Source organism: Euprymna scolopes, chromosome 10 (assembly GCF_053919585.1).
Source record: "Euprymna scolopes isolate OS-2025 chromosome 10, ASM5391958v1, whole genome shotgun sequence".
Classification (NCBI taxonomy): Eukaryota; Metazoa; Mollusca; class Cephalopoda; order Sepiida; family Sepiolidae; genus Euprymna; species Euprymna scolopes.
The window spans coordinates 7,256,843-7,282,123 of NC_136491.1; the positions used below are offsets into that span (position 1 = coordinate 7,256,843).

At 31.6% G+C, this 25,281-nt stretch overlaps 1 protein-coding gene across 1 annotated transcript in view; it reads right to left on the reverse strand.

Moving 5' to 3' along the window:
- Window positions 1-8,502: 8,502 nt before the first annotated feature.
- The window catches only part of LOC145285791 (uncharacterized), a 60,332-nt gene continuing 43,553 nt past the window's right edge, over window positions 8,503-25,281 (reverse strand). The window contains exons 5-9 of the mRNA XM_080134162.1: window positions 17,139-17,265; window positions 14,662-14,781; window positions 12,073-12,160; window positions 11,248-11,374; window positions 8,503-10,640 (exon numbers count right to left, since the gene is read on the reverse strand). Of these exons, the coding sequence (XP_079990288.1) occupies window positions 9,799-10,640; window positions 11,248-11,374; window positions 12,073-12,160; window positions 14,662-14,781; window positions 17,139-17,265 (1,304 nt within the window). The 3' untranslated portion in view covers window positions 8,503-9,798. The remainder of the gene's footprint in view (window positions 10,641-11,247; window positions 11,375-12,072; window positions 12,161-14,661; window positions 14,782-17,138; window positions 17,266-25,281) is intronic.

A 25,281-nucleotide genomic window follows, 5' to 3' on the forward strand; every position in this document is an offset into this window, starting at 1 on the left:
TATAAAAAGAAAAATCTAGCTTGATCATCATATTACGAAGATTCTAACTTTTAACTGTTGAAATAATTCTTACAAGAACAAATTTATATTTCTGCCATTTTTTCTGATTTTTTTTAAATAGGGAATCGGATTTTGCCTGTTTTGGTTGGTTTTATCTAACAATCTTGGCCGATATGGACTGTCGGGCATGGTCTGTTGGAGGGCTCAACCCTTAAGGAGTGTATGTTACCGCAAGTACAAGTAGGTATGCATTAGTGCACTGCCATGTCAAAGATGTTGTGTTATTCTGGAGAAGATAGGAAGACAAAGGAGTGGGGGGAAAAACAAGGATAAAGAAACGATAAAAGAATGGTTGAATTTATATAGATATACATTTATTTCCCACAGAGGTTTATCAAAGAAAAACGTAAGAGGAATATAACATGATACATAAAACGGGTGAAAATTACAGATGAATTTACTAATGAAAGAGTCTATGTTAATAGTTTTTAAATACAATCCAAATAAGCATGAATTGCCAGGGCAAACAAATTATACGGAATGAGTGATGTGAAGTACATATGGTTCACTTTGATATTGTCTGGGAACTATTCCAGTAAAAAATGACCATGATTACAACCCGTAATAAAATATTTCTGAATTTTTTTTTTTTTTTTTTTTGACATGAGGGATAATAATTCAGATTTGAATTATTCGGACTATCCGCAAGGACTCATGGCGTAGCGAATAAAAGTACTTAGTAAAGTTCAGTTATAAATTACACTCTTCTGGAGGTTGAAGGTTCAATCCTCAATGTGGGTGATACTCCAATTATAATTGCAAATTACTTAAGACTTTTGTCCGATCATAATTGACAAAAGGAGAACATGTTTCCAATACGTATTGAATAAAGGATAACATTTGAAATTCCTGAGTTCAACAAAGGTCGGAGATTACATCAATCGAAACGTGAAAATAAAATTAAAGATAATAGTCCAAATAATCCATAATAAAACGTCTAGCGATAAATACATTAGTCATGAAAATTATGTGAAAATAGTTCGGCAAAGCGTTTACTGAAAATCTCGCTTACAATCCTGCACAAGGCTAGTGTGAGTGTGTTTGTGCACTCGTAAATAGTAGAGTTCAATTTCTTGTTGCTCAATATAATTCATAAATGTTCTCCGTGATAAAAGTGTTGTTTAAATGCAAATTCAAAATGAAAGTTTGGTAAGCCAATTCAATGCAGACTTCTTTAAAAAAAAAAATAAACACATTTGTTTATAAATCAAAGTGCTTTTCGACAATCATGTTTTCATCAGGATAGACGATTTTTCCCCCATTTTATCCCTCGTGGCATGATCCACTAAGAAAAACAAGATCTGTTTGGTGTTATCAACGGTGATTTTTAAATGTCTAGGATATATATATATATATGATGATGATGATTGCTGCATCTTTCCAGATGATTGCCGTCACATTGAGTTCTCTAAATCTTGTCGTCCATGCCATCTCAGATGACTCTGCACTCCCACCGCAGATTTGCACATCTTGAAGCAGATGTGACATACAAATTGGGCAGTTGACTTCCTCTGGAGGTTAAAGTGTATTCCTTTGAACAATCACATCTTCTCAAACAAGCAATAGACTTGCAAACTTTGCTTCATGTTAAACAGACCGTTTGGTTCGGACTAATAGGTGCAAAGTTGACCTGAACAGGAGTTTTGTGCGACTTAAGGTGGCTGACGTAGCTAGCTTTTGATATAAGCACTCGTTCACAGGTGTCGCATTTCCAGCTCTGTGTGTCATGGTTAAGACCATCAATTAAACCTTTCTTTTCTTTTCTCTAGAGTATCACAACTTTCACGTACAAGCTTTTGCCATTTCGGCCTTTGCAGAGTAAGTTCTTCCCATGTGTCGATGTCGATTTGTAAGACTTTCAAATTATTCTTTGTAGAGTCCCTGAACCTCTTCCTAGGCTTGTGTTGAGGGCGCTTGCCATTTTCTAGCTCCCCGTAAAATTTTGTTTTGGCAGCCTACAATCTTTCATTCGAACCAAGTGGCCCACCAAACGCATGTGAGATCTGATTACCAGGGTCTCAACACTGGAGCAACATTCTCTCACAAGGACTTCAGTATCGGGTGCTTGTGCTTGCCACTTGATGTTTAAGATATCTCAAGCATTTTTGGTGAAATCGTTCAAGCCATTTAATGTGCCTTTGATGCAATGTCCATGTCTCCGATGAATACAACAGTGTGGTTAGCACACAGGTCTTGTAAACGCAGATGTTAGTTCTGTCTGTGATGCCACGATCAGACCACATTATCTTCTCCAACCTTCCAAAAGCTAGATGCTTTCTGAATTCGTCTGCAGATTTCAGTGTCGAGACAGCCATCCCTCGACAGAGAACTACCAAGTACACAAATAAATCAACTACTCCCAGTCTAGCACCACAGATCATGATGTGCGGCTCCATGTATGACTGGGCCGATGCAGGAGTGAACATCACCTTTGTTTTAGACAGACTGATCCTGACCAAAGGCAGTGCAGGAGTCAGCAAAGCTATCCATTATATTTTGCATATCAGTCTCAGTGTGCGAATAAAAAACAGCATTGTCTTCATTCAGTAACTCTTTGACCAAGACATGATGCAGCTCGGTTCTGGCATTAAATCTTCTAAGATTAAAAATACGACCTGTGGTTCGAAACTTCAACATGACGCCCTTATCGCAATCCCGAAACGCAGGAGCAAGAAGAGCAGCAAAATATATAGAGAAAAGAGTAGGGGCAGGAATATCACCTTGTTTGACATCATGAGACTTGAGCTTTCATGTACCTGTGCAGTTCCTTGAATATTCTAACAAAGGTTGGAGGACACCCTAGTTTCTCTAAGATTAACCAGAGAGCATCCCTGTTGATGGTGTCAAATGCTTTGGTTAGATCCACAAACACTTGATACAGCAGTATCTGTTGTTCGATGCATTTCTCCTGGACTTGCTATATATATAAAATTCAGAATTCTCTGGTTTTGGCGAAATTTTAACAAAATACATTAGACATCAATTAATATTCCACAAATTTATGTCCCTTTGGAGTAACTTGATTGGAATTTGGGAGTATAATGTGGGTACAATTTTTCATTTAATGTTTCAGATTTACATTGCATGAGACAACAATAAAGATTCCTTGATTTTCAATTTCTTCTTAAGACACCTTAAGCTTTAATATTAGACATTTCTATAATCAAAATCGTGTCATGAATTCTAAGCAAGATTGGAATAAGGATTCTAGACATACGGTTCAGTTGCATTATATTTTCATTTTAATTTTAATAAATCGTGTAGGGTTTTTTTTTCATAATGAAACAAGTTTCAAACTATTTTCGGAATTGATTTTACCCATCCTGAGTATTCTTCTAGCATGTGTGTGTGTCTGTATATAGACACAAATTATTTTTGTTTTTTCACTAAAATTTATAAACAAAGTTTCGTAAAGATAGATCATATTTTTACTCATATTTTATTAAAATCAAGAACAAATCATTGAATTTAATAAAATTCTAAAAAAAAAATAAATAAATAAATAAAAAAACCGCTAAAAATTTACAATTTTAAAAGAATCTTAGGGCATTTTGCACTTACAACAAAACGAAAATGTGGTAAAAAAGATGTTACCAAAGGCAAGATAAGGTTTTGTGTTTTAACTTTTTTAAAAGCATTTTACTTGGAAACAATAGTGCCAACTCTGCTAAGTTAGAATGGAATAAAAAAATGGTTGACATTATATGGTTATCTGAGGAAACTCAATTACTCAAAAATCAAAAATTAGACAAAACGCTTGTAAAACATTTCTTTCACACGATTGGTGACATTTATTAGGTGAGTTTCCACCAGTATTGGTTAATTTTCGGGCGCTTATCAAGACTTCCCAGATGACCGTTTAATGTCAGTCATTTTTTTTCTTATCCTAACTTAAGACTCAACATTACTTTTATTTCAAAGTAAATAAACGCTTTAAAATAAGTTAAAACAAAAAATATTATCAAGGTAGTAACTTATCTTGCCTTTGGTAACATTTATTTGTTACATATTTGTTTTTTGACAAATTTTTAATTTTTTTGTCTTCCCTGCAAAACCTTACTGTATAGTATTTAAATAATTTAATCATCATAATGAGTTATTTAAACAGTTTATTTTTATTGCCTTTGAAAATTATACTTGCAGAGAATTTTTTATATTATACTGTACTTGGAAGAATGACACCTTGGTCCATGAAAATATATGGTAGTTTTATTTTGGCTTTGGTGGCAAGCGACGATGCATCTGACCAGAGGAGAGGATGGTAGCTTTTGGTCCAAAGAAGGTGTATACTCTTGAATTCAGTCACTGACTCACTAAAATAAATCTCAGATCAACTCAATTTAAACCGCTGTTATGTAATCGACTGTGACCTTTGGACAAAGTCTCTATGACGCTTGATAGGCGTCAGCTTCCTTCTTTTGTTTATCCATGGTCTTTTGACATTTGATTATTTTTATTTGAACGACTTTTTGAAATTTCATTTATACTTTTGCTTTGAAGTTTCGCTTTTTCAAGACTGTTCATGCAACCTTTATTCAACAATATGAAATTTATCTTTTCTGCATTTTTTGGTGTTTCATTTATTCAAGCAATAAAATATTTACACTTCAGTCAACACAAACGTGATATTTGTATGAAAAGATAAATACTAGTTGAGCTGCGTCAACATTCTAAAACAAGATTTCATGCTTCCGAATTTTTTTTTTGAGATGAAGTTCGTAATTGGTATCAGACAATTCTTCTCACCTCACAATGTTTTGGCTGATGCAACCTCCAACCTCCTTCAGGTTCATCTTATCCAACACTGAAATCTTTATATCGAACCTTATGGCCCAACGAATGAAAGTGCTAAGTATAATCAGTTCGAAGTGAACGTCTTCCTGAAATTGAAGATTCTATCCTCATTACAGACACTAAAATACAAGTGTTAATTATTTAAGATTGGATTAAACGGTCCCATTCGAAATTCCATATAGATTTCCAGGCTTAAATTGGTTGAAATGTGGGAATAACATCCAAGATGAAAGCAGTAGTCCGAATAATCCAAGATTTTTTTCTTTACATAAAAATCAAATCTCATTTTTATAAAAATTAAATTCTTTGTTTTGGTGTAACTCATTAAAAAATAAAAAAAATAAAAAATAAAATGGCACATGGACATGAAAAAGAAAACCCAAAGTTTTACTCTTCATGCATTTCAATAAGATTTTTACTTATCAAACGATGATTATTTGTTTTACAGTTTTATTTCTTTTAGTGTGTGTGTGTATGGGTGTGGGGGACAGCCTTAAAATATGTTTGAACATTTTTTAATACATGCAGATTTCATGTTCATTATTACAGAGCATATTCTTTATTGAATATGAAATTATATATAGATAGAGAGAAATAAAAAGGAACAGAGTTATGTGTTCATCAACGTTTCATCTTTATTTCCAGAGGAAGTCTCAAAATAAAGACGAAATGTTGATGAACACAGAACTCAGTTTGTTTCTTTTTAGTTTTCTATTTTGTCGGAATACTATTTCCATAATTCTCATTATATATATATATATACACACACACACACACACACACACACACGAGTACTGATTTCAAAAGTTAAAAAAAAAAAATGACTTTGGTGCCATTAGCATTCCCTACCGTTTGAGCTATCGACAGATGGATAAGAAAGATTTAAAATTAAACCACTTCAAGCTACGAATGAATTTGCACATGCGCAGGAGTAGTAGAAATATGTCGGCAAGTCAAAATGAACATTTTGCATTTCAAGTTGCCAACATATTTTTGTAGGTGCTATTCATCCATTGAAAGATTTTACTTGTTATAAACCATCCCTTGGTGTACGATTACAATTTTCTGCTAATTTCAGTGTTATGTAACCAATAGTTTTAAAAGTTTATTGATTAAATATTTTAACACACACACACACACATGTGCACATACATCTGTTTTTTTTTATATAGATTAGGAATTTGCAATGATAAACTTTATAGTGATAATTTACAATACTTATATTAAAAAGCAAAAATAAAGAAAAATCTTATACAGAAAGAAAAAAATCCTATGCCAAAAATCACGTAAATTGATCAAATCGTTTTATTTTTATAAAGAAAATCATTTTTAATCCCTCCCCATGTTAAAAACAGCTTTCCAAAATCTAAATTCAGGAAATCAACAAATTTGTCTTATTTGGAGTTGTCTCTCTTATTTCTCCGTACAATTTTCAAGTAGCATCACGAGATGGTCTTTTGTAGTTTTGCCAGAAATAAATGCTCTCTTTTCATTTTGTTTCTGAAGACGCCTCCTCCCCACAAAGCAACAAACACTTTCATACACACATAAACAGCCTTTTATAGAAGAGATAACATAACTGAAACCAATAGCGCCATTTGTATATGTAATTGACTGTAGTAGCCAACAATAAAAAAAAAAAAGGTTACCATTTTGAAATTTTCATGGGTTTCTGCAAATTTATTTTTTGTAGATTTTGTTAAAATTCAATTTCATTTCAAAAATTTTGTAAATTATTAAAATACACAAAAAAATAAAACTCATTTGTTTTGACAATCATTTTCACATTTACAAAATTACAGAAACCCTGAATATTTGGTTCGTTTGGCATCACACCATGAAAATAGCAACTTTTTATGTTGTTAATCTATTACTGAAGTAATAAAAATAAAATTCATTGGTTATCGAAATGCACTGAATTATTAAGAGTTCATGAATATTAGAATATCTGTACCAAAAATTGGACCGATTTAAAAAAAATTATAAATAAAAAGATGCATTTTTCATGGTGGTGTGATTATTACAGAGTACCAGAAAAAGAATCGACTTCGTTAAGTACTACTTTTCTTATATATTGTGTGCACACGTGTGCTGTTAATCATTTCAAAAATAATAATCACGTAAGTTTATTTAAAATGGTTGATTAAAAAGTAAAACATGAATAAATTTAATTTCAAAAATATTTTAAAAGCAGTTTTTGTTATAAAATTATGTGGTCAAATATCTTTGTAAAAATATAAATAACTAGACCTTTTAGCCTGTTAAAATCGGCAAAAGTTATAACCTGTTGACTTAGAATGAGTGCGTTGTGCCAAATTGACATGCGGTTAAATTTGCGCTCATTTTGGCAATAAATATATATCTATTAATTCTTACCTTTGTATCAATTGGATACCATAATACTTAGTTCACTGTACCTTATAACAAAGAACCGTACAAAATTTCAACTCGATTGGCTCCGTAGTTTCTAGAATAAATATGGTATTATGGTGACCAATCCCTAACAAGGCATCAAACGGATACCATAATACTTAGTTTGCTGCAATTAATCATAACAAAATTCCATAGAAAATTTCACCCAAATCCGCTCAGTAGTTTGTTGGGGGTGTTTATGTTGAGATGTATAAGTGCTATGAACTTGTCAGAGCACATTCCATTAAAGTACTTGTAAAACAGAGCACAGAGATGCAACATTGTGACAATGGAACAGAAGCCAGAGTTTCCTATTAGATTGGAGACTCTTTTTTGGACACTGTCTTAGAGAGAGAGAGAGAGAGAGAGAGAAACAGACAGAGAGAGAGAGAGAGAGAGAGAGAGAGAGAGAGAGAGAGAGAGAGAGAGAGAGAGAGATACTAGTGGTAAATGTACTGGCCCATACGTGGCAACAATACTTCATGCATGGGTGAATGGTAGCTTTGTAGAGATACAGGATACTGTCAGGTATATTTTTTTTAGCACAGTAGACGGAAGCCTTAGGTAAAGTAACTAGGAGAAAAGACAAAAAGTAAAAGTAGCACTGTATAATGGTGGGTTTATACAAAACGCCTTTTAATAACATTTAAAACTCGTAAAAATAAAATCTTCAAAATTATTAATCTGGCCTTAAATTTGCCAATGATGATCAGACATTTTGTATGCTAGAACAAATTAGCTTAATACAAATAACTATTTAAATATTGAAAATAAAAAACAAATCAATTAAAATGTTAGATCTGAAAAGAAGACATTTTCTCTTAAATAAAAAGCAGAAAGAAAAAAACTGTCCTTTCTCTTATATTAAAAAGAAAACTCTGCAATGTATGTACTCGTGACAAAACAAAAATATCATATTCCAAAAATAACAAATTGATTAAGTAGTTTTATTTTTTTTAAGAAAATCATTTTTAAAGGATTAATTCGATTTCATAGACAGTACAATATAAATATTACATGTTTGAATTATTGCTGAGTTATCTTCCTTTCTTTCTTTAGTATTTTTAACATGATGGGTAAGACAGTCTCTCGTTAGTTACTCCTGAAATTTAATTTTCTTATTCAAAAATAAAACTACCTGATCAGTTTATGTGACTTTTGGAATATGATACTGTTGTTTAGTCATGGCAAATCAATTAGGTTTCAAGGACCCAATGAAACAAACAAAAAAACGACTTTGGTTTACACCGGTTGACTTTTGACATACGTGACATCTGTAAACCAATAGATAATAAAGCAGAGTTTTTTTTGGTTTTTCATCGCAAGTTGATTTTTGATATAAGTAAAGATTTATTTTTTATGGAGTTCTGGAAACATAATGATCCGTCACGTATTCATACATCAAACAGATTTTTCTTTATTTTTTAATACGAGGGTGGGGGGGGGTAATTCTGAAGAAGAACTGAAAAATCAAACACTGTAAAAAAAAAAAAAAAAAAATATTGTCATTTAATTATAAAAAACAGATTTTTGTTAATATATACATATATATATATATATACACACACATACACCACATTATATTATATATATGTGTATGTATGTATATATATATATATATATATATATATATATATATATATACATACACACCACATATTATATATGTGTATATATATATATGCATGTGGGTGCAAGAATCTTTTATTTAGCATTTTACAGGTTTTTATTTCAATTTTTCTTCTTTGGTGCACCTAATCGTTGCTTTCAGTTTGAATAATTCATGTCACATGAGTTCTTATTAATTTTATTGTGTCCATTTTAAACTTCATTTTAAAACCAGGCCAAGTGGAGATAAACAGAATTTTTTTTTAAATTTAGAGATGAGGGTGGAGAGTGTAAAATAATTATTTTTCATCAAAAATGATTTTATTTTTTTTTTATTGAAAAAGAAATTTATTGAGAGGGGATTAACGAGGCGATGGAAAATGTTGACCATCATGAGTCCAGTATCCAATCATCACAAAACAACAAAATATAACTAATAAAAGTGTTCTTGCTTTTTTAATAATAAAATAAAAATAAAAAAAATAATTAAAAAAATGGTTCTTATCTAGAATTCAATCGGATTTTTTTAAAAATTCAGAAAAAATTTTGGATGTATATAGTACCAGTCACAAAACAAAACTTATATTAAAAAAAAAAATCACATAAATCGCTCAAGTAATTTTTATATATATATATACACATGAAATTTTTTTTTTTTTTTACACAATTTTAACGGGAAATTGTAGCCATTACAATTTGTCTCCTCCTTATTTATTAAATATAGCGGATCAAAACATAAGGTTTCAGTCATAAAATTTGACATTTTTAGTTAAAAAAAAAACAAAAAAACTACTTGATCAATTTATATGATTTTTGGAATATGACATTTTCATTCTGTAAGGTACATACATCATAGATTTTCTGTATTTTTTTTTTTTAATTAGGTTGAATTCTGGACTTGCACACAAACAAAAAAAGATAAACTTAGTCTGAATCTGACAAGACTATCACATTACTTGAAGGATTTGTTACTTTTGGCCTTCGTGAATTTTTTTTGTACGTGCTGCCAGGAGTCAAGTGAAAACCTTGATTTTGAACACTAGTGTGTTTCGAAGTGAAATAATCCGTGCTATGGTTGGCGTCCTTAATTGAATAGGCAAGGGAGGTAACTGATGCTATTTTTAAGGAGAAGCCGTCTTGTTTTTGTTGTTGTTGATATTGTGTTTTGACTTGCATGCTAAATTGCATACCATTTTGCGAAGACATCATCATAGTATTAGAAGACGTGGAGGTGCAAGAGGTGGAGGAGATGGACGAGAGGGAAGGGCCAACCCGGGTACGATTGCTTGAGTTGTCCCTATTCATGGAAAACGGAGTCCTGTACGGTACAAGAGCCTGTTGTACGGCTGGCTTTACACTCCTCACCACCTCTATGCTGTCATCAGCATCGGATGAGGAGTCAAGGTCGATGACAATCTCATTAGATGCTGCTTTATCGTCCTGATTAGTGTCAACACCTTCTCTTGTTTTTGCTTTGGGCACATTTAGTTGGGATTCTGACTGTGATGAAAGTAGTTTTTGACTTGCAGTTCGTATCGATACTGCTTTGCTTGAGTTAACATTCTGCGAGCAGGTTTCTGTTGGTGAATTAGAGGAAACGTTTGCTGACGACACACTCGCTTGCTTTTTCACAAGTAGGTTCGGTGGCACGACCAATTTTTCGAGTTGGACTTTTAAGTTTTTAGTAAAAGAAGTGTCTAACTTTGCAGATGATTTTTCTGGAATCTCAGAGACTTCATCTTCATCGCCATCACTTAATGCCATCACTGCCTCATAAATAAAATAAAGGTAAAAAAAAAGAAAAAAAAAAGAAAAATTTACTTTTATAAAAAACATTTTCAAAGCAAAAGAAAAAATAATTCTGAATATAATAAAAAAAGATTTTCTTTTATTTAACTACCATAAAAAATTTAAAATTGGTTCAATTATTTTCCTCATTTATAATTTAAAAAAAAGTTGGAAATAATTTAATTTCAAATGTAATTTGAAATATTGAATATTAAAAGCGTTGTATATTTGTATATACAATGTTTGTATATTGTATATACAGTGTTTGTATATTTGTATATACAATGTTTGTATATTAAAATATTGCATATTAAAAGCAGCAATATATAATAATAAAACAGTTACAAAAAGTTGAATAAATTTTATTATTTTTTTATCAGAAACTTTGTTCATATTTAATAATATAAACAAATATACATAACACATATAGATTATTACAAATCTTATTCCTAAAGTCTATCTTGCATTTATCAAGCATTGTGTTTTTCCTTTTAGAAAAAAAAAAGGGGGGGGGGTGATTTCATCACAATTTTTGTTTTGAAAATATAAAGATTCTTTTAATGTTAAACTGAACTTAAAGTTCACCTTCGTCCAACTCTGGAATGTCTTGGGCTTCCTCTTCCTCTTCGGACGATGAGTCTGGCGCATTTTCATCGACTTCTTCCGGTTGAGCATTCGTTTCGTATTGCTTTCTCGCATATTTTGATACAACCTAAATAGAAAAACCATATCGAGTTTGATAACGAACACTAAAAATGACACGTCACAATAACAGACAAAAGTAATATCTTTCAAAATGAAGATGGAAAATAAATACTCTCTCCCCCTAATCCTAAAACAATTTTTATCTCAAAGGATAAATTGAAATTCTACATAAGAAAATATGTCAAGCTTTTGATCATTGTTGGAATTCTGCATTGAAAATAGGCCAAGGTTTTGTTTTTTTTTTCACAAATTGGTTGTCATGCCAACAAGACAATATCTTACACATTAATCAGAACATTTTAAACTAAAGCAGGCAACTAATCGATTTGATTAAAAAATGGGCAATTTAACCAATGAAAATAAAATCTGGGAAGATGAAACATTTGTTGATCCTCATTCCATCCCGGGCAATGCCATGTCTCCCTGCTAGTATATATATGTTATTAGTTATCATTCCATTAACCAAAGGATGGAATTCAGTCATAAGTTTTTGTTTGTTTTTAGTTCAACTAGATGTCTTCAGGTCACTATTTGAAATCTTGCCTGAAAAGGTCTAGTTGGCTTCCAGGTAGGATAGAAGAAGGTCTGCAAATGTGTAGCTAACAATGTTTGGCTAAATAAAAATTTAGATTTAATGCATATTTTAAATGTGAAAAATTATGTGAGAATATATGAAAAGAAAACAATTGGAAACAAGAAACAAACCTCATCTAATCGACTCTTGGCCAACTTTCTGTTTTCCTGAAGTTTTTTCCGAAGTTCAAGATTAGATAAAGCAGGATCCTCTGCAATACTGAGATAAAAAAAAAAAATACATTTTGAGTGTTAACATCCTGCTGTATGGCCACATCAGCTTCTTAAATCATGCACTTCATATCAGTGTGTACATCTACAACCAACATAATATGGATATTACAATTAAGACGTTTTGTCGTGTGGTGTTGGTGATGATAATGTCACAAAAAAAACAACAAAGCTTGTTATGTGTAGAAAAGAACCGGGGGGGGGGGCAATCAACACTGCCAGGCGTGATTGTCTCTTCACCAGTACCGCTGGCCGACTACCTCCTTTGCTAAAATCTGCACGGTTTTTTATATGATTTCTGTCACGTTCGCCCAGAGACTCCGACCTACACGTAAGCGTAACTCGATCTGCTAGATACTAGATTTCGTTGACATAGAAGGATCGAATATCGACCGAGACATTCCATGTATTGTTCATCTGATTTCTATTTTTAGACGCGAGTGTTTTTTGTTTAAATTAAGAAAGACTGACCTTATTTTGCATGTTTCCACATTTGACAAACAAAAATGTAATTTCGTCGGGGTTTTTTTTCTGTTAAAAAAATAAAACCACCACCAGCGCCAATTCCGCTTTTCGGGCCGCACTATCTAACAGTGACCATCATTCAAAATCAAGACACCTGACTGTGTCACACAATAAGGTACTCTTCTGTCCAACTTTCTACATAAACACATAAACATACCCGAACATAAGCAAATCTATTTCAACCACACAAGTTTTTATGAACACACATTTTGAAACCCGCAGTACCATATTTTGCAACACAATCGTAATATTTTGGTATTTCCAAAATATTTTATAAGTTTATGTTTTGCATTGAGCTCAAAATTCCAAACTAAAGCATATACATTTTTTCAAATGAATGTAAATTTGATTTAAAAATAATATTGCACTTTACAAAAACTAATACTGTGAGAAGTAGAAATGAAACAGTTTTTGGCATAATCAAAAATTTTTAAAATAAACACAGATTTATATTTTTTCCCTCAATTCTGTATACATGTAGATATGTGTGTGTATGCCTATAACAAGAACACTCCAGATAATAACAGAATAAATTTCGAACTTTTTGTTATAAATTAGGGCCTTGCAGTATCTTAGTAGCAATACGACACCATTTTTTTCTTTAGATCGAATAAACTCAAATCAAGCATAAAAACACAAGAAATATTATCTTTATTTTTTTTTAAATTGGTTCATTAGAACTGGAGTTATGATCATTCAAAGTACCAAAACATGCCTGATTCACTGGACATTTTGCCATAAGTCAGTCCTATTCAAATGCATATAAGCTTGTGACTGAAAATGGTAGGAAATTCACACAATTTACAGACTAACCCATCTTTAAAAAACTATCTTCAGATCTTTTTTAGATATTACAATGAAATTTTGAACATATCATAACACCATGAAGGTTCAGATGGCTGTATTTATGATCATCTCACTTGGTAACTTACGGACGAATTAGCATATTTCAGTTTCATTTTAACGACTTTAAGGAGAAACATTATAAAAACAACTAAAAAAAATAGTAAGGCTTATGAAGTATTATTTTAATCATTTGTCATTATTACATCATGAAAAATCCAAGATGGTGGCCAGGAAATCCAAAATGGCCACCATTACACAATTCCAATAAACTATTTACAAAATATGGATTGTAGCATATCAAATGAAAGGAATTTTTTTACAGATTACAATTATAATATTTTCAAGTAGATTAGCATAATTAAGTTTCATTTTAACAGCTTTAAATTGCCGTGAAAATTAACGGGTTTGTATTATTGTACACATAGATTCGAAAAAGTTGTCAAAAAACAAATATATAACAAATAAATATTATCAAAGGCAAGATAAGTTATTTTTCTACCAAATTGGATACATTTTTTTGTTTTTATTCAATGTAACATGTTTATTCAGCTCGAAAAACATGCAATGTTTACCGATATATTGGAAAATTTAAAAATGGCGCCAGACACTCTTTAACATGGTAAGTTTGGGAAAAGGTGTTATAAATAATAAACTAGATAAAATACTATTTAAAAAACACCGAATACATGTCAACTTATGTCACGGTAACATATAATGAGCGAGTTTCTAACAGTATTTTGTCTAGTTTATTATTTATAACATTTTGTCATGAACTTACCGTGTTAAAGAGAGTGTCAGGCGTCATTTTGAATTTTCCAATACATCGGTAAACACTGTACGCTTTTCGAGCTGAATAAACATGTTACATTGAATAAAAACACAAAAAATATATCCAGTTTGGTAGAAAAGTAACTTATCTTGCCTTTGATAACATTTATTTGTTATATATTTGTTTTTTTTGACAACTTTTTCGAATCTATGTGTACAGTAATACAAACCCAAATTAACAAATGAAATAGCCTACCTCGTTTTGAATAAGTAATTAAAAAATAAGTGAAAGGGTTAAGTTAAAGTTATCAAACATTAAAATAAAGCAAGATAGAAAAGTTTGTCACAGACCTGCTCACTTCCGTTTGGCTGTTACCAAATGTAAGAATGAAATTCCTGTGTCGTCTGTCTTGAAGTTTATTACCAACATCGGTAAAAGCTTCTCTCGCCAAATCCTCTATTGCAGACTTCCTGAAAAAGAAGGCATACAGATTTGGTTAAGAGCTAGAATTATAGAGCAATCAAGTTGTTATTTACATTGGTTTTCTTTTGACTATTGCTTCGCTTCCATTAGTCATCTTTCCCTTTCCTGTGGGTGGGGCTGGGAGTGAGGGCAACAGTTTGGTTTTCTAGCGTCTAATAATTAGTTGGATTTTGGTAGTTGTTGAAAACAGACGATCTGTTGGTGTTCGCTTAGACTTGGGTTTTGATTTGTTCGGGATTTGCAGGCCTCTTGTTTGGCAGGAAAAGAAACGAGTATCATTGTAAACGCCAAAGAAAATAAACCTTTGATTACTTGTTTCGAACAGGTCGTGATTTTATTTGAACAGAGATTTTTTCTTTTACAAACTGACGGAGATCAGAAACTGACATTGCAACCAATGTTCAAATCGAGCCATAATTTTGGATACAAAAAATACACACAGATGTACAATCATAGGTGGACAACTTTTAGAAGTGTTTACTATTAAGTACAGCCATAAGAATAAAGGCGACATGGCCGAAATTTGTGAACTGCTCACACCCATCACATGTGCTCAGCATATCTTCTTCAGACTACTATCCTCATCTTTCGGCTAATGTACCCTCCGACCTTCAGGTGTATTTTTTGAATTTGAAAACCATTCTGTCGAACACTAGAACAGGTATAGAATTTCAAACGGAATCTTTTATTTAATTTACAGCTCTTGCTCCATCAGCCATAACCAGTGATGTAAAATATCAACACTTAAGACTGCTACCCAGACATGGTTGACAGATCAAGAGCATGCTACCCCCCTAGATTAAATGAAGAGTTCCTTCAAAAATCCGTGCAGATTTTGGAGTTCAACAAGATACACCTGAAGAAGGTAAAAAAAGAAAAGAAAAAAACATTGTTTGGATAACACTGAAGATATGAACAGTTGCATCCAAATAATCCAGATTTTCAATCCTCATCTCAAATTCAGAAACGTGATATCTTTTTTTCTACTGTTACAATTGATATGCCGTCCAGCCATCTTCAGGTTTATGTACATTCAGGTTTGTCATGTAGTGAAATATGATTGTAAGTTGTACATGTGGACATTTTTTATGTACTGAATAATCCAGTCATTGTTTTAAAGACTTCTTTAATTCATAAATAGAAAACAGATTGAGAGAGGAATGAGAAGAGAGAGAGAGAGAGAGAGAGAGAGAGAGAGAGAGAGAGAGAGAGAGAGAGAGAGAGAGGGAAATAAAGAGAGAGAGGGAAATAATGAGAGAGAGGGAAATAATGAGAGAGAGAGAGAGGAATAATGAGAGAGAGAGAGGAATAAAGAGAGAGAGAGAGAGAGAGGAATAAAGAGAGAGAGAGGAATAAAGAGAGAGAGAGAGAGAGAGGAATAAAGAGAGAGAGAGAGGAATAAAGAGAGAGAGAGAGAGAGAGGAATAAAGAGAGAGAGAGAGGAATAAAGAGAGAGAGAGAGAGAGAGGAATAAAGAGAGAGAGAGAGGAATAAAGAGAGAGAGAGAGAGAGAGAGGAATAAAGAGAGAGAGAGAGGAATAAAGAGAGAGAGAGAGGAATAAAGAGAGAGAGAGGAATAAAGAGAGAGAGAGGAATAAAGAGAGAGAGAGGAATAAAGAGAGAGAGAGGAATAAAGAGAGAGAGAGGAATAAAGAGAGAGAGAGAGGAATAAAGAGAGAGAGGAAAAATAGAGAGAAATAAAGAGAGAGGGAGAGAGAGAGAGAGGAATAAAGAGAGAAGAATAAAGAGAGAGAGAGAGAGAGAGGAATAAAGAGAGAAGAATAAAGAGAGAGAGAGAGGAATAAAGAGAGAGAGAGGAATAAAGAGAGAGAGGAAAAATAGAGAGAAATAAAGAGAGAGGGAGAGAGAGAGAGAGGAATAAAGAGAGAAGAATAAAGAGAGAGAGAGAGAAAGAGGAATAAAGAGAGAGAGAGAGAGAGAGAGAGGAATAAAGAGAGAAGAATAAAGAGAGAGAGAGAGAGGAATAAAGAGAGAGAGAGGAATAAAGAGAGAGAGAGAGGAATAAAGAGAGAAATAGAGAGAGAAGGGGAGACTGTGCATGCCCAAAACAGTGTATTCTTGCAATTCCTAACGTTTATGATACAACAACTATCAGAGTTACTGAATACACACATTTCTTGATTAGAAGGGTAGAAAAATGTCAAGGAATGATGTATAAATTAATCTGTAGCTGATTTTGCAAATATACATTTTAGAAGAGTTTACCTGTCCAGACTCAGAAAAATACAAATTCGGTAAGGACAAGTTAATCTGTTGTCAGAACAGGGATTTAAAACAAGAAAAAAAAATTAAATTTTAACATTTCAGTTAAAAATAACCTTACCCTAAATATAATTTATAATGAGTGTTCACTTGGTTAACAATTTTTTTGATATCATTATAATCAGGAAATATTTTCTTTTTGTTGACAAATTTTTCAATTCTTCGATTGATTTCTGTATATCGTGTGCCTGTAAGAAAACAAAAAGTACATTAATATATATATATATATATACATACAAGAGTATATTATCAAAATAGAAACTAACAATTCTTATTGTTGTGGTGGCACCCACTCATTTACATATGTGGATAATATTACACATAAATAGCAAGACTCGGTTAGTCTGAGTGTGTGTTAACCAGAAGCCACCGAAGGCCGAGCCGAGAGCAGATATGTTCTCCAGCCAAGACTCTCTTACCTGACAACCATTATGAAAATATACTGTAAATATACTTTTGCTAATACACTTCTTATTGATCTACCTTTGTTTGTTGAGTCTTCATTTGTATTGCGTTATACGTTATTTGGTTCAACCTGCAAACATAACATTTGGCGTCGAAGATGAACGTCGAACATAACACTTATTATAGCTATATTGGAGTAAATTGTTCTGAATGAAAAGCCAAGCACATCAGAAAAACGCAAGATTCAACCAGATAAAAGATTAAAAAAAAAAAAAAAAAAAACATTGAACAAGAGCTTGTGCCAACATCAGAGAAAGGAAGGACAAAAAAATAATACACAGAGTTGAATGAAGAAGCAATAAATATACACACTGAGGAGAAAGACAAAAATGTGAAAGATGAGGATCTACATACACACCATCCTTTCTTTCTCTCACTTGATCTTCTGAAAAATGAGTTTCCAATATTTAAGCAGAGAAAAAAAAAAGACTGAATCTAAGTTTTCCTGGTGAAAATGTAATGAGATGTTAAAAGAAACCATTTGGGATTTGTTAGTGTTAAAAAAAAAATTACAATTCATTAAAATAAGTAAAACTTGGAAACAGAAAAAATTCAATAAACTTGTTAGAACGTATTATGAATATGCAAGTGAATTCTAGTTTTTTGAATGAGGTGGGAGTGGGGTTGAACAGAGTAGATTTTTTGGGTTTGTATTACTGTACATATAGATTCGAAAAAGTTGTCAAAAAACAAATATGTAACAAATAAATGTTATCAAAGGCAAGATAAGTTACTTTTCTACCAAACTGGATATATTTTTTGTGTTTTTATTTAATGTAACATGTTTATTCAGCTCGAAAAACAGTGTTTACCGATGTATTGGAAACTTCAATATGGCGCCCGACTCTCTCTTTAACACGGTAAGTTTGGGAAAAGATGTTATAAATAAAAAACTATACAAAATACTGTAAAAACCCGCTGAATATATGTCAGTCTATGTCACGGTAACATATATTGAGCGAGTTTCTAACAGTAGTTTGTCTAGTTTTTTGTTTATAACACCTTTTCCCAAACTTACCGTGTTAAAGAGAGAGTCAGGCGCCATCTTGAATTTTCCAATACATCGGTAAACACTGTGTGTTTTTTGAGCTTAATAAACATGTTATATTGAATAAAAACACGAAAAATACATCCAGTTGGGTAGAAAAGTAACTTATCTTGTCTTTGATAACATTTATTTGTTATATATTTGTTTTTTGACAACTTTTTCGAATCTATGTGTACAATAATACAAACCCGAGTTTTTTATCACTTATCAAGGCCTAGAGGCTACTTGAGGATAAGGGTTAATGAATATGGTAGTCAGAGAGAAAATATAATGATTGGTAGTGGTGGAAATTGGATAGAATTTGATTATTTAAGGAGATGCCTAAACAAGAACTTGTTTACATTGTACTTGAAGGTGATCATGATCAGCTGGAAAGACCCGCGAAACAGAATTCCATGGGGGGGGGCAGTTTTAGGAAAGCAGATTTGTTCATGGAATTTGCATTTAGATTTAGGCATTGATAGAGCATGGGGAGAAATTGTTGACAGTGGCTGTAGCTAGACAAGTGTTAGTTGTGGAAGAATCATAGATTGAAGCTCAGTTGAGCACTTGCTATGAAATTAACGGTGAGAAGAAAGGAGGAGAGAAAAGACATCAGTCAAACCAGGAAAGGGTGCGCTGACCAGCTCTTCCTTTGATGTGACATCGGTATTCCATTTTAAGATATATTTGGCTCTTATAGAAATAAAGGATTGTATCAGGAGTAAGATATCTTCTGGAGAGTAAAGTGATCCAAGTATTTTTCCAGTGACCTTGACAACACATTTTTCCAGTGACCTTGACAACACATTTTTCCAGTGACCTTGACAACACATTTTTCCAGTGACCTTGACAACACATTTTGTTGTGAGTCTTCCATTTCAGATTAGTCCCAAAAGCTTATCGAGGAAGGATACTTCCTCAAAACGAGAGATATTTTTTTTTTTTTTACTCACCTTCCAAGCAAGACATATCGCCACTTGGACGTAAGAGGCTACTAATTGGAACGATGCCTAAGAAAGATTAACAAGATGTTGGTTTACATTACATTTGAATTTCTGCATATCAGTACAGTCAGGGAAGCAGGTAGCAGGAAAGGAATTCCAAAGTCTAGACGTTCTAAGGAAGAAACTATTAGAGTAGAAAGCTCTCTGCCATTTAGGGACCTCAATACAAATACGTGTATAAACCTATCGGAGAGAAAATATTCAATGGTTTAGAGAACAATTCAAGCAAATCTGTAGTCGGAAATCTTGTGAAGTAGACTTTTATGCCAAACCCAATCAAATGCTTTCATATGTCAAGAGCTATTGTTTTAGAGAGGAAACTTTTGAAGGTAGATCCACTAATCTTGTGTGAGATTACAGTCAGTACATCAGCTATAGATCTTGCAAAATAGAAACCATATTGCTTATCACTGATTTAAACAATTTACTTAGAACGTAGAGAAGAATAAGTGGTCTGTACTGAGATGCAAATGACTGATCTCTAGTATTTTTAAATACTAGAGAGACTAATAAGGTCTTCCAGGGTGCTGGGAACCATTTAATTTGTTGTTAGGAGAGACGACTGGTGACAATGAACCATTGGATGACTTTTGGGGTGAATTGAAAAAAATAAATTTAACAGAGTTAGGATCGATGAGCCCTGGTGTTTAATGTATGGTGGAACTTACCATTTCCATTGATACGTGGATTATTGAGTAAAATTGTTATAATTTGTTAAAAAGAAAAAAAAAAGATTACATGATAGACTATATATATATATATATATATATATATATATATCTTACCTACTCCCAAACCTGATAAAAATGAAAAGAATAAACATATTTACAAATCAATAATTAACTGGAAATTTAATCAATATTTTAAAAAAAATTAAGATCAATGAAACGAATGGAAATAAACAAAATTGCGTAAACGGAAAAGAATGAAGTAGAAAAAAAAAATGTAAAAAGATTTTTTTTTTTTGCGATACAAAATTTATTTCAAGTTTTAACAAGAATCAACGGATAGGAACTTCGACTCTCCTAACTGCATTCTCATCCGTAGTTGTTGTCGTCGTCTCTCCACGTTTTGGTCAAGAAGCCTCTGGTCGACTTTGGGTAGGATTAAAACCGCTATCTTCAGACAATGCTCATCGGGACCCGTGGCACAGTAGATACAGACGTTGAATCTCTACGGTTCCAGATGAGCATTGTCTGAAGATAGTGGTTTCAATCTTACCCAAAGCCGGTCAGAGGCTTACTTGGTCAAAACGTGGTGAGACGACAACAACTACGGATGGCAGTAATTGCTGAGAATGCAGTTAGGAGATTCAAAGTTCCTATCGATCGTGGTTACCACCTGACAAAGGCCAGAGGAATAGTTGGCCGAAATATCGTGAAACAACAACCAATAAAGATGAGAATAATAGTCCGCAATAAAATAAATTAAATAATACTCATCTCAATAATGAATTCCAATTAAAATAATATATAAGAATCAATGGAGTTATCATGAATCAGGGGACAATATTAAATAGTCAGAATGGAAAGAGAATTATAAGGAATAAGTTTTCCTAGATTTAATAATTAAAACACCATTCAACAAAAACCTAAAAGCTTTGAGTTAAAAAAAAAAAAAAAAAAATTAATTTCAACTAAAAGTTAATACACTCCAGGAGTAGAATGTTGACAGATAAAATTTAAAATAGATAATTAGTTAAATAAAGTAATCATTAGAGCCTAACAAAGGAAAACAATTGGGAAAGAGATATAGGTGTAAAAACATAAAACTGGATAAATATTGCCCAAATTGCAAATAAAATGAAGGGGAAATTTCTATCTACAAAGAATACATATACTTCTATCTACAAAGAATGTATATATTTCTATCTACAAAGAATGTAAATATTTCTATCTACAAAGAATGTAAATATTTCTATCTACAAAGAATGTAAATATTTCTATCTACAAAGAATGTAAATATTTCTATCTACAAAGAATGTATAAATTTCTATCTACAAAGAATGTATAAATTTCTATCTACAAAGAATGTATAAATTTCTATCTACAAAGAATGTATAAATTTCTATCTACAAAGAATGTATAAATTTCTATCTACAAAGAATGTATAAATTTCTATCTACAAAGAATGTATATATTTCTATCTACAAAGAATGTATAAATATCTATCTACAAAGAATGTATAAATTTCTATCTACAAAGAATGTATAAATTTCTATCTACAAAGAATGTATAAATTTCTATCTACAAAGAATGTATAAATTTCTATCTACAAAGAATGTATAAATTTCTATCTACAAAGAATGTATAAATTTCTATCTACAAAGAATGTATAAATTTCTATCTACAAAGAATGTATAAATTTCTATCTACAAAGAATGTACAAATTTCTATCTACAAAGAATGTACAAATTTCTATCTACAAAGAATGTACAAATTTCTATCTACAAAGAATGTACAAATTTCTATCTACAAAGAATGTACAAATTTCTATCTACAAAGAATGTACAAATTTCTATCTACAAAGAATGTACAAATTTCTATCTACAAAGAATGTACAAATTTCTATCTACAAAGAATGTACAAATTTCTATCTACAAAGAATGTACAAATTTCTATCTACAAAGAATGTACAAATTTCTATCTACAAAGAATGTACAAATTTCTATCTACAAAGAATGTACAAATTTCTATCTACAAAGAATGTAAATATTTCTATCTACAAAGAATGTACAAATTTCTATCTACAAAGAATGTATAAATTTCTATCTACAAAGAATGTATAAATTTCTATCTACAAAGAATGTATATATTTCTATCTACAAAGAATGTATAAATTTCTATCTACAAAGAATGTATAAATTTCTATCTACAAAGAATATATATATTTCTATCTACAAAGAATATATATATTTCTATCTACAAAGAATATATATAAATGTAATAGATTTTTTTTTTTATTAGTGCCATTTGAAAAGTTCTTTTTGCCTACAGAGCAAAGGTCTTCGCATGGTTACACTTACGGTGATGTTTGGGGTAGGCCTTCTGTACAACGTGAAAGCAACGTACAGAATATGCCGCATCACATACTTTATTGTCGTACAGGACGAATAGACGTCTTGTGAATTGGTGAGCGACCAGATGAAAATGGAAACAATAATTGATTACAACTTTTAATAGATATTCAGTAATTTTATTCCTTAGATATTTTTGGCATAATGCAATATTTACTCATCCTGAAGACAAAATAAAACTTTTCCAGGTGTGCGTGGCATACTAACACTCAATATATGTAAATAACTATTGATTAAAACTTTAATGAGCAAAAAAAAATGTTTAATTTAAAAAAAAAAAAAAAATGTTCATTAGTTTTCTGGCATTTAAATAAAATGTTGTGAAAAATTAATGCGTCAATTTTGATAAAATCAAAAGACAAATGGACACTGAAATAAAACAAAAACAGATGTTTTCCGCTTAGCAAGAGGAATCAAAATCAAAATCAAAAAATAAATCTTGATGTTTTTTTTTCTTCAGACAGTGATAAAAAAACAAATAATAAACAAACAAAAATAACTTTTTTTAGAGATAATTTCTCAACTTGAAGGGGTGGGGGATAGGGTACCAATTTCCCCAGGGGGTCAGAACAAAGTATGCTCCTCCCCCTTCAACAATTCCATCAAGCTTAGTAACAAAAGATAAAATGTAAAGTTCTAGCGAGTTGGCAGAAATCAGTCGTTTATATTATTTGCACAAACGCTTTGATCGATGCAACCTCCGACCTTATTTAGGTGTATTTTGTCCAACTCTGGAATCTTTCAGTTAAAAATAGGAATCTACATAGAATTTAGAATGGAATCCTTCATTTAATCCGCAGTGTATGTTCTCGTGTCATCAGTCATGACAGGTACGAAGTCCTAAGTAATTTGCAACTGTAAACACTGATGTGTGGCATGAGATGCACGGGAATTGAAAAGTTCAACAACCCTGGAATTACAATTGCACATGCTATAAAGAGTTGATGTCGGCATGGCAGAGAAACGCAAAGCCGACTGGATGCCTGACCACACCACGATTGACTCAAGTGCATTCAAGGTGGGGTGCTGTCTGACACCTACAGCTGCCATGCTCTCTGTCAAATGTTTTAAAACATTTTTTCTAACAGCCCCCAAACCTGGTGTAGCTAGGTGTTTAAAGTCTTGTCCTACGCTGGAACAGTGTCATAAAAAAAAAAAATTTTTTTTAAAAAGTGAGCTTATACGAAGCAACATTTCTAATCAAACATATCATCCACTGCGCTTTGGTATGCCAGCACTTTTACATTTTTTATTTTTGCTTTTTCATATCTACGAAGCCCGAGCTATCTGGTGTCGGTAAGAACAGTCAGGTGCATCTTAGCAACAATATATATATATATATATATATATATATGTGTGTGTGTGTACATCTTTGTGTATATTTATATGTATATATATTCAGAGATGGCGAGTCATTTGTATTATTTGCACAAACGTTTTGATCGATGTAACCTGCAACCTTATTTAGGTGTATCTTGTTGAACTCTGGAATCTTTCTGATGTAATTTTAAGCTGCAAAAATGTTTTTGTGTTGTTGATTTTTTTTATATTATTATTAATTAAGGAATCATCATTTCAAGTTAAAATCTATTTAGTTTTACGCATATAACATTAAAAAAAACATGCTTAAAATATATCTATATCATTGTGAATAAGTCAAATCACATGACATCAGGTCAAATTTAGTCACCATCTTGTTTTGATTTCATTTATTTAAATAATGTCAGCACATTTAAAGTGTGTTTTATCAAGTTTACATGCATAATACTAAATGGATTTTAACTAAAAAAAATAATGTCTCTTATTAATATTTAACAAACCCAACAAAATACATTTTTAATGTCTATACAGAGTGTTTTCTTGTATTCTACTCTGGCTGCAATCTTTAATGGTTGCCATATTTCTTTGGTGATTTTGTTGAAAGAAAAAAAATATCATAGTGGAATTTATTTTTGTGAATGTAGCATAAGGAACATGATTTGCAAAACAAAAACTGGGTCATTGTTAGGCACAAGGTTCACAATGTGTCGACTGGCAGATGATGTGTGTGTGATCATAGTAAAACGATTATATAAACAAAGACTTTTGAAAAAAATTTTATTATGGAAAATAAGAGTTAGAAAATTTGGGAGAATGTAGGAAGTGGAATTTGTTGTGTCTGTAAGAAAAGAGATGTTATGGAGGGGAGGAACAGAAATAAATATGATGACAACTGAAAATTTTAGAAATCAAGAATATAAGAAAATGATGAGCTTGTGAAATGAGAGATTATTAATCATTGTTATTTAAACTAAATTAATGAAATGTTTTTTCTTGTTTCTTATGAAAAAATTAATTAATTTATTGGATCTAAATTAATGAAATGTTTTTTCTTGTTTCTTATTAAAAAATTAATTAATTTATTGAAAGTAAATTAAGAAACAAGAAAAAACATTTCATTAATTTAGTTTCAATAAATTAATGAAATTTTTTAATAAGAAACAACAAAAACATTTCATTATTAAAAAATTTAATTAATTTATTGAAACTAAATTAATGAAATGTTTTTTCTTATTTCTTATTAAAAAATTTCATTAATTTATTCAAACTAAATTAATGAAATGTTTTTTACTTTCTTTTCATTTCTGAT